The sequence below is a fragment of the Littorina saxatilis genome, linkage group LG13 (assembly GCF_037325665.1).
Source record: "Littorina saxatilis isolate snail1 linkage group LG13, US_GU_Lsax_2.0, whole genome shotgun sequence".
NCBI classification, from domain to species: domain Eukaryota; kingdom Metazoa; phylum Mollusca; class Gastropoda; order Littorinimorpha; family Littorinidae; genus Littorina; species Littorina saxatilis.
This window is the reverse complement of record NC_090257.1, coordinates 38,153,009-38,163,928: the sequence shown is the minus strand read 5'-3', so window position 1 is coordinate 38,163,928 and position 10,920 is coordinate 38,153,009. Positions and strand designations below refer to the sequence as shown.

Below are 10,920 nucleotides of genomic sequence, written 5' to 3'. Positions count from 1 at the left end.
ACAAATAGACTGCCAACGTTCCAAAATTCAGAGTAAAAAAACCAAGAATCAGTGTCTTCCCTGTGCAAGCGTCTGAACATTTTGAGATCAGTGTTGTCTAATTAGTGTTTGTCGGTGCACCTAAAAGACCGCTGGGTCGTTATATTTGCGAACGTAACGTTTTGTTTTGTCAATAATTAAACGTTCCAACAACATACCTTTCTTGTTTTTGACTCTTCAGCAAGCTAACCTTTTATGCATATATTTTCTCAACAACAGCTGTCGCAGTGCTTTGGGCATCTGTGTGGCTGGGAGACAACCTCTACCCAGGATTCAGCGAAAGTCTTGGCAAAGCACATCAACACTCTTCGCATGATGTTCAACAGCGAAGTGACCCCCTCCTCCAGTCGGGTCTACGAACTGAGCGGCTGTATTGAAATGCTGTGCAGCGCTAACGGCCCAGCCTGGATGCTGAAGCATTTTTTGATGCGAACGTTTCGCTCCGTTGCTTCGAAGTGGTCGTCGAAAGGAGAGACGGAGATTTCTCCCCACTATGCTGCTGCTGTTTGCAGGCTTGTTGGTAAGTTGGTGTGGAATTCAGTAGAGTATTTGAAAAGCGCTGTGTGCTGTACAGGTGCCTGTTGAATGTGATAGTGGAACACTGGAACCCCCTTGTACCACCTCCAAAAATGTGAGAAAATCGGGCGTTAAGAAGGAGAGTGTTAACACGGGGGTGAATTTACAGAGGTTATACCCCCCGCGGGTTAGGGGGAAGAATTTACCCGATGCTCCCCAGCATGTCGTAAGAGGCGACTAACGGATTCTGTTTCTCCTTTTACCCTTGTTAAGTGTTTCTTGTATAGAATATAGTCAATGTTTGTAAAGATTTTAGTCAAGCAGTATGTAAGAAATGTTAAGTCCTTTGTACTGGAAACTTGCATTCTCCCAGTAAGGTCATATATTGTACTACGTTGCAAGCCCCTGGAGCAATTTTTTGATCAGTGCTTTTGTGAACAAGAAACAATTAACAAGTGGCTCTATCCCATCTCCCCCCCTTTCCTCGTCGCGATATAACCTTCGCGGTTGAAAACGACGTTAAACACCAAATAAAGAAAGAAAGAAGGATAAGGATAAGATTTTATATAGTCCATGAGGGTAACCTCACAGAAATTCGGGCTGCTTTCTCCCTGGGGAAAGCAAGCTGCCATACAGTATACGGCGCTACCCTTTTTTGACTCACATGCGAAGCAAAAGTGAGTCTATGTACTCACCCGAGTCGTCCGTCCGTCCGTCCGTCCGGACGTCCGTCCGGAAAACTTTAACGTTGGATATTTCTTGGACACTATTCAGTCTATCTGTACCAAATTTGGCAAGATGGTGTATGATGACAAGGCCCAAAAAAACATACATAGCATCTTGACCTTGCTTCAAGGTCAAGGTCGCAGGGGCCATTAATGTTGTCTAAAAAACAGCTATTTTTCCCATTTTCTCTGAAGTTTTTGAGATTGAATACCTCACCTATATATGATATATAGGGCAAAGTAAGCCCCATCTTTTGATACCAGTTTGGTTTACCTTGCTTCAAGGTCAAGGTCACAGGAGCTCTTCAAAGTTGGATTGTATACATATTTTGAAGTGACCTTGACCCTGAACTATGGAAGATAACTGTTTCAAACTTAAAAATTATGTGGGGCACATGTTATGCTTTCATCATGAGACACATTTGGTCACATATGATCAAGGTCAAGGTCACTTTGACCCTTATGAAATGTGACCAAAATAAGGTAGTGAACCACTAAAAGTGACCATATCTCATGGTAGAAAGAGCCAATAAGCACCATTGTACTTCCTATGTCTTGAATTAACAGCTTTGTGTTGCATGACCTTGGATGACCTTGATCTTGGGTCAAGGTCACATGTATTTTGGTAGGAAAAATGTGTAAAGCAGTTCTTAGTGTATGATGTCATTGCTAGGTTTAGTTATTTGTAAAGGTCAAGGTCAAGCATGTGAGTCGTACGGGCTTTGCCCTTCTTGTTTTTTTTTTCCTGCATGCGTGTATTCATGTTTCCAAGCCCTGAGACTTAATGACAGAGGTTATGAACAGGAAGTCTGAGAAAACCGAGTCTGAAAAGGGAGAGAGTGTTAACATGGGGTTTTAAAGGGGGGTTCCACTGTATTGTAATGTTGAGGGGTTGCAAGAAAGATGCTGGGTTTGGGATTTGTGGTTAGCATGTTGACAAAGGGTGCTGTCATGGAGGAGCTCATTATGCAGTAGTGTGTTTTTATGCGTCTGTGTGTGAAGTAAAAGGAAATAAACCCAATAAATATATTAAAAACAATTAATATCATTTTGTAGGGTGAGACAGCAGACTCTTGGGCCAATGCTTGTGTGGAGGTTTAGGTATTATTATTATTATTATGGTGAGCTTATATATAGCGCGAACCACAATATTCTAAAATATGTGCATGTGCAAGTGTGTATGTGTGGGTGTGCATGCGTGTGTGCTTGCGTGTGTGTGTGTGCACAAGCGCCCATATGCATGTGTGGATAGTATTGCACTGTTGACATGACGACATTTCTGACAAATGATGGTGTTTGTGCATTGCAGGCAGAGTTGTGAAAGCAGAGCTGAAGGAAAGGGACAAAGTCCTGACACAGATTTTCCAAGTTGATTGCCGTAACTTGATCGCCAGCCCTCACAGTGAGTGAATCATTTGTATGTTGGAGGTATCTTTGTTGTGAAATCTTAAAACACACCCCCATATTCTCCCGCCATGGCTTACCTCATGTCACAACTTTTCCCTCTGCTAGCCGGGGCTGGCTTCGAGTGCCCAGACCACTTCTTGTCTCAGTTGGTGCAGAAGAAGGTGGACTGGAGCATCTAGTCTAGGAATTTTATTCAGACTTTTTCTTGTCTAAGCAGGCATGAGACCAAGGGTAGGGCGGATGGTGGCGAGAGAGGTGAAGGGACGGGGAATGTTTACAGTGCCGTGTGCCGGGCTGTGAGCAGTGCCCGCCAATGTTTAGCTCAGGCACCGTCGCGGCAGACGCGCCCTACGTTCTATGCAGGAAAATGCAGCGCGCTATTCTGGCCATCTGGCCAACTGTCGTCCTCATCTCTAAGACAGACTGATACCAAGAGGTGTAAGTTACACCCGCCTTCAGGCTCAGGCATTTTCAAACGCTCGACTCAAGACTGTAAGGGCGACGTTCCTGATTCCGCTGGAATTTGTTGCCTTGTTGCCCAAACATCCCTCAGCGAAAGAGGGAGGTCGACGCTGACTCTTCCGTCGCGATATAACCTTGAACGGTTGAAAACGACGTTAAACACCAATTAAAGAAAGAAAGAAAGACTCTGACTCTGCTCTCCCCTCTCTTGAGGAGATGGGTAGGCGTGATCTGTCAGACCTCTTCTTTACACTCGGACGCTTCTCTAATTAAAGAGAAAGCTCACAGCGGGCGGGTTCGGCTGTCCTCTCTTGGCTTTGTCTGTTGACAAAGAAAAGCTCACAGCGGGCGGGCTTGACTGACCGGTCTTGGTTTTGTCTCGTATCCCCGTTCTCCCTCCTTCTCGGCAGGGCGCTGAACCAAATACCCACCCCTCTCCCCCCTTGGGGCAGGTTAGCGGTGTGGTTTGATGGACAAACAAAGCTCGTTTTCACTCGCACTCCTGGCATGTATATCAATTGGAGTTTTAGTGCTGCCTTCCCCGTCTCCCCGCCTTAGTGTTTTGACATAGCGGCGGGTGGGGATTAGGACTCCGTTGTGCAGGAGAAAGAGTGGTAGTGCTGCCTACTGCTGGTAGGCTCGCTATGCAAGGGTGGCTGTTGGGGCAGCTTAACTCATTCGCTGCGCGTCTAAATTTCCCCTGTGTTCCCTGCCAACGCGCGATTTAGAGCCATTTTGAAAAAATTATTAAAAATCAACAACACAAGATAACCTTACATACCTTATGTTTTTGCAAAGTTTGGAACTTACTCTTTTAGAAAATATATGAAACATTTGAAAGTACATACCTTTTGTTGTCTTCATATCCAGGCAAAATATCCAATTTGAAGCAAAACAAAAAAACTTTCTACGTCATGGGTTCATCATACACAATGTCATGATCGACACTTGCATTGCCCGAATCATCACCCAAATGATCGTCCATTGGCACAAAATCGTCACCAGAATCTAAAATATCATCTCCACTATCATCATCACTGAGGTCAAGATCAGAACCGTACTGAATAACACGTTTTTTAGTTTTGCGTGGTTTATCTTACCCTTGAGCCATCGTGAACCCGTGTGATCCAGTTTCCCTTTTTCACAATGTAGTATTCAGTTAGTCATTTGAATGCGACTCGATGTGAGCTTATTTACAATAGCACGTTTTTATGCACGAAACAAACGGCTGTGGTTCACAAGAACTCTAGCGATGGCTTTTGACTGTTCAGAGGAACGGCGATATGCATAAACCGTCGTCTGCTATGACCCTTGCGTGACCCTGCTTCCGTGCTTTTCTTTTTTCAAACTTTCACAACTTTGAATTGTACTGATCTTGTCTTGATGAAAAAAAAAATTCTTTTATGATTAAAGAATGTTTGTGTAACAAGCTGTCAATTTATTATTTAGAGTTTAAAAGTTAGGTCTAGCGCAAAAACACACCACGGTCCAAAAACATTTTGATAATCATCGATTCACGGCTATCGCCAGTTTACATCAGTAGAATGAGACCCGAAGGGAAGTAACTCATGTTTGACCTGAGTTCAGGATGGGTCCAAAAAGTGTTCGAGACAATCTGCAAAATTAATTCTTTAAAAATTGCTCGCTCTTTACATAGGGCACCTAGGATGTTCCCGTTTGGTGAGCGTTCAAATGGAAGGGTGTTTGTACTGTGTGTAAAAGCCTGACAGTATCTGTGATGGTTTACGGAAGGCTTACTGTCCGGGTGTGATTTCCGGTATTGAATATTCATAACAGCCGTCCAGCACCAAAACGAGGCGCCATTGTTGTAGAGGACCAAGTCCACAAAAATAAATTCTTTGAAAATTTCTCACGCTTGACAGAAAGCAGCCAGGATGTTCCCGTTGTACTGTATGTAGACGCTCGGGGAGCTCTGTCGGGGAGCTCTCTGATGGTTTACGAGGCTTACTGTGCCTTTAACACACATACTCAGGCATGTCAACTGAATCAAAGAGACACAGACAGAGTAGTGCACGTTGTAGTGATCGACTGCTTGAATATGTGGGTCAGTGAATCCTTTAACTCATTCGCTGCGCGTCTAAATTTCCCCTGTGTTCCCTGCCAACGCGCAATTTAGAGCCATTTTGAAAAAATTATTAAAAATCAACAACACAAGATAACTTTACATACCTTATGTTTTTGCAAAGTTTGGAACTTACTCTTTTAGAAAATATATGAAACATTTGAAAGTACATACCTTTTGTTGTCTTCATATCCAGGCAAAATATCCAATTTGAAGCAAAACAAAAAAACTTTCTACGTCATGGGTTCATCATACACAATGTCATGATCGACACTTGCATTGCCCGAATCATCACCCAAATGATCGTCCATTGGCACAAAATCGTCACCAGAATCTAAAATATCATCTCCACTATCATCATCACTGAGGTCAAGATCAGAACCGTACTGAATAACACGTTCTAGCACTCTTTTCAAGTTACTACGTCTCAGCAGAACGATCCGCCATCTTGGAAAAGTCAAAACACGTGGGTCGCACACCGTCAACAAAATTTTTATTAATCCCAACAATTTAAGGGAAGGAACTGTTTACAGTGAATGGTACCACTGTAGACAGATAGAAGTTCATTGCAGGGGTTGTTTCCCTTGGTCAGCAGGACCGTTTACACCGTTAAAAATTCGTGATATCCGTCGGAACTCAAGTACCGGCACGCAGCCAATGCTAAACACAGGTGTCGGAATTCCAGTTCCGACACGCAGCGAATGAGTTAATATTTCCCGGAGGGGGTGGAGGATTCAGAGCTTGGTATTTCTCTTCCCCCTCTCTGCCAAGGATGACCTTAGGTCTACGCGGGCTGACTCGCAATCTTTTTGATTGCCTACCTCATGTCGCAGCTTTTGGCTTGACCCGCACCTCAGGGTAGTGGTCTCCAGCCTACACCTTTTCTGCTGCTTCATGCGCATGGTCCCGCTCCTACGGCTGCTAGCCTGTGGCTGGCTTCTAGGTTTGGGATACTTTGTTCTCATTTTTAGTGCGGAGGAAGATAGTTGCATAGGTGCAACTCTGCCGGCTACACGCCGGCGTGTTTGGTTTTATCGACTGCCAATGTTTTTGTTCCAGGAGAGTTTTTTTTTTTGCATTTTAAATACTAAAAAAGCTGGACCCCAACTTTTGCCGGTTTTTGGAATTTTCCAGGTTGCACCCATGTAGTTGGAATGTCAAGCTTCGGAATCTAATCCAGACTTTTTTGTTGCCACGGGCTAGCTTGCCTGTTCCAGCTGAACTAGTCTTGTTGCTTCACAAACAGACCATAGAGAGAGCGGGTGTTTTGGCAGTGTGCCCACACTGTCTTCACCTGGGTGATATCCCTCTTTTGCAGTGGTAAAAACGGTCATAGACATATAAACCCACTTATTAAAAAAGAAACATGTACGCGGGAGTTTTAAGCCCATGAACGCAGAAGTAGTTCACTTCAAACTTGCAAGATTCACAGCATCTCATAGTCTTTATAATATTGTTATCCACAAACTTCCCGCAGTGGGGCACTGCGGTTATGAAATTAAAGGCCCCTCCTGTTTTTGGAACCGCAGGAGCTTTCTAGTTTGCTGTTAGGTAGATTTTTGGTTCCTCTTTCATGTCATGCTCTCTTTTTCTTCATGAATTCTTTTCTTTTTTCTGCCTTCTTGCTCATTCACCTGTATTTTTTCCAAAAATCTCTTCTCTTGCCGCTTGTCTCGCGATTCATGTATAGTTTAATCTGTTAGTGTTCTGATGTAAGTCCAGCAGTAGATAGGTTAAGCCTATTTTAACATACTGGAAACTGGTAATCTTCCAGTAGGTATTAATTTAGTTTTACTAAAGCCTGCTGGGACACAAGTAATGGGTTAGTGCATTTGTAAACAGGAATCGCTTGACAAGTGGCCCCCTTCATCCCCCCCTTCCTCGTCCTGATATGGCTCTGCGTAGTCGGCTGGACGTTAAGCAACAAATAAACAAACAAAATCCACAAACTGTATTTTAGTGTGTGTGTCTGTATGCTGTACGCTGTTGCTATTGTACAACGCAGTGAACTCGAGTGAGAAGGGGCGATTAAGAAGTGTCCATTATTATTATTATTGTTATCATCTCTGTTTTTCTTCTCCTCACAGAACACCCGGCAGTGGAAGAAGCGTGTGTGGACTTACTGCTCCTCCTGGCCCCCCTGAAACCGCCCATGGTGTTCAGCGTCCTGCACGACTGGTACACCACGCGACCCGACCCCGTCTCCAGGCAACTCAAGGACAGGATTGTCTCCCTTCGCAACCTCATCAAGTCCCGAGCACCCTTCATGTCTTTGGATTCATTTTACTGAAGTCTGGTTGTTACACTCTAAGCTCCGGACTTGAGTTTTGACTCGTTTTTACAGAAAAGTGGTGGTTGCATCTGGAATATCCCACTTGCCGTTTTTATTGAGTCCGAAGTCAACTTCGCACAGCCTTATTACCGGAAACTCAGTGCTGAAGCTTCGTGCAGTTAGCTTCCCGAAGTCGACTTGGCCCAGTTCAGGACAGGCTTTAGACTTCACTTGTCTTTGGATTGATTTTTGCTGAAGTCTGGTTGTTGAATCTTGAACGCGCCTCAAGTTTTGGTTTGTTTTACAGAAAAGTCATGGTTGCGTCTTGAATATCCCACTTGGCATTGGACTCCTTTTACTGAAGATTAGTAGTAATGCATTGCCTTCGTGGTCACTTTTTTGTCAAATGCAGCCGTGAATGCATTGTGAGATCCCTTCAGTGAGGGGTCTTCTTGTAGATGACACTTTCTCTCGTCCCGTAATCCATTAATTAAGCTTACCAAAATATACCTGTCATAAAAAGCACACCTAAAATGTGAGAACACTATCGGGTGTCTTAATTTGTCACAGGTCCCACAGTGTGTCATTCTGGAACTTTCCAGGCAGCTGCAAGAAAGACTTTGAAATTATAACATATCTGGTTGGCATCATGTTTGGTCTTTCAAACTTGCAACTGGATAATGGCTGAGATGTCTGCTGCTTTTTTGAGTGGCTTTTTTTCAGTGACTTTTTGTTTTGTGTGTGTGTGTGTGTGTGTGTGTGTGTGTGTGTGTGTGTGTGTGTGTGTGTGTGTGTGTGTGTGTGTGTGGACAATTGCTTCATTAAACTAACCCTCCATGGTGCAGGCATGGGAATTGTCCGCCCAAAGGCAAATTTTCGCCGAAATCTTTTTTTGTTCCGCCGAGAAAGCAAAAGTGTCCGCCGAAAAAAAAAATGGTGGAGGCAAAAGTGGTTCTGAAAACTGAATTTAATGGCAAACTTGGAGCTCAGATGACACCAAATTGCACAATTTGGGTTCTTTGAAGGAAACAAATTCCGGGGGGGGGGGGGGGGGGCCTTAGTAAGGCAAGGCGCTTTGCACCGTCGACTGTCATATTACTTACAAATTTTCAGCCTTTTTTACTTTTTTCAATTCCCATGCCTGATGGTGTGGCTTTGATTATATAGTTAATTACATTGAGTACTATTTCCCATGAGCTCCTGAACAGATTGTTTAAAACCACATCAATGTGTCAACGTCTCGTGTGTGTTTGCAGACCTTTCATTATTAGAAGAGAGAAGAGACGAGTAGCATTTGCTTCCATTTAAGATCTGTTGTGTTTTAACTAATGGGATGGAGCGATCACGTTACAGGTTGAGGGTTGCAAAATAAGCTAGGGGCATAATTTATTTATGATTGTTCTTTAAGTGTGCGGCTTGTTCGTAAACCTAGATGTGGAATTGGTACACTATGCAGGTGAATTGGTCTTGCGCTGAGTTTTTCTTGTTTTTGTTTATTTTTTGTAGCTTTTTTGTGTTGTTTTATGCTAACTTTATTGACTGACTTGTCAAAATTGGGTTTGAATACCAACTGTGGAAAGCAGCGATTAGTATTTGATGTTTTGATGTGTTCCTCAGGGATTTTCATGTATATGATGAATCAACACATATGCGTTTGTGTGTGGTGTGAGGTGTGTGTGTGTGGTGTGTGTGTGTGTTCATACATGCATGTGGGAAAAGGCTTTGGGTTTAGATGACGCTTCTCTCGAAGATCGTATGAAGATTGTTTCCTCAGTGTTGAAAGATAAACTGTGATCTCATGGGTACTTCAGGGGTGCAGGTGTCTTTTTGTGTGTGCATGAATAATGATTTGAGCATAATAACCAACTTGTTCACCACATTGCAGCATTAATTCATCATTGACTTTATAGTGTAATTGATCACCATTTTTGATCACATTTTATGATTAGAAATGGAAATTTCTATCCTTCCTTTTGTAAAATGCTTGCCTGTGGACAGTCGGAGAAAAATAAGAAACACATCTATCGATTCATCCTTTATGTTAAAGTTTAGCAAATTAGCTTTAGTGGTACAGTTTTGAGAATATTTATATGTGTGTTTGTATGTGTGTGTATGTGTTCATTTTGAATTCTGTGTTCATCATGGCTTGTTAGACTCTCCTAGAATTTGATCTTTGTCAGTTAACTTATGGTATTATATCAAGTAAATTGAATATGTTACTTGGATTTGCAACTGATTTGCATATATGCAGATATTTGCATAAATTAATTGTCACGAATCCCGCAGTGGGGCACTGCGGTTATGAAATTAAAGGCCCCTCCTGTTTTTGGAACCGCAGGAGCTTTCTAGTTTGCTGTTAGGTAGATTTTTGGTTCCTCTTTCCTGTCATGCTCTCTTTTTCTTCATGAATTCTTTTCTTTTTTCTGCCTTCTTGCTCATTCACCTGTATTTTTTCCAAAAATCTCTTCTCTTGCCGCTTGTCTCGCGATTCATGTATAGTTTAATCTGTTAGTGTTCTGATGTAAGTCCAGCAGTAGATAGGTTAAGCCTATTTTAACATACTGGAAACTGGTAATCTTCCAGTAGGTATTAATTTAGTTTTACTAAAGCCTGCTGGGACACAAGTAATGGGTTAGTGCATTTGTAAACAGGAATCGCTTGACAAGTGGCCCCCTTCATCCCCCCCTTCCTCGTCCTGATATGGCTCTGCGTAGTCGGCTGGACGTTAAGCAACAAATAAACAAACAAACAAATTGTCACGAAAATGAACAAATGTTGTATCATTGAGCTGTCTAAGGAAGGGCGGGGATGTAGCTCAGTCGGTAGCGCGCTGGATTTGTATCCAGTTGGCCGCTGTCAGCGTGAGTTCGTCCCCACGTTCGGCGAGAGATTTATTTCTCAGAGTAAATTTTGTGTGCAGACTCTCCTCGGTGTCCGAACACCCCCGTGTGTACACGCAAGCACAAGACCAAGTGCGCACGAAAAAGATCCTGTAATCCATGTCAGAGTTCGGTGGGTTATAGAAACACGAAAATACCCAGCATGCTTCCTCCGAAAACGGCGTATGGCTGCCTAAATGGCGGGGTAAAAAAACGGTCATACACGTAAAATTCCACTCGTGAAAAAAACACGAGTGTACGTGGGAGTTTCAGCCCACGAACGCAGAAGAAGAAGAAGAAGTCAGAGGAAAACTGATGATTTGTTCAATGTTCATCTTACAGTCCTGTGACTAAGTAGCTAATTTATTTCACTGTGACTTGTCCGAAAGTTGTGGACATTCGGGTGTGTGTAAAACGTGTACTTGAGATGTGTGTTTTGAATTGTGAGTGTTTGTTGTTGAAATGAATCAGGATTGTATGAAGAAACCATGAACACCACAATCATAATCTGTCAGCAGTGAAAAAGAGGGAAAGAGA

At 43.0% G+C, this 10,920-nt stretch overlaps 1 protein-coding gene across 1 annotated transcript in view; it reads left to right on the top strand.

The window, feature by feature from the left end:
* The window catches only part of LOC138945679 (streptococcal hemagglutinin-like), a 33,533-nt gene extending 24,982 nt beyond the window's left edge, over nt 1–8,551 (top strand). Inside the window, exons 9-11 of the mRNA XM_070317165.1 lie at nt 259–559; nt 2,590–2,682; nt 7,320–8,551. Of these exons, the coding sequence (XP_070173266.1) occupies nt 259–559; nt 2,590–2,682; nt 7,320–7,522 (597 nt within the window). The 3' untranslated portion in view covers nt 7,523–8,551. The remainder of the gene's footprint in view (nt 1–258; nt 560–2,589; nt 2,683–7,319) is intronic.
* The last annotated feature ends 2,369 nt before the right edge of the window (nt 8,552–10,920 follow it).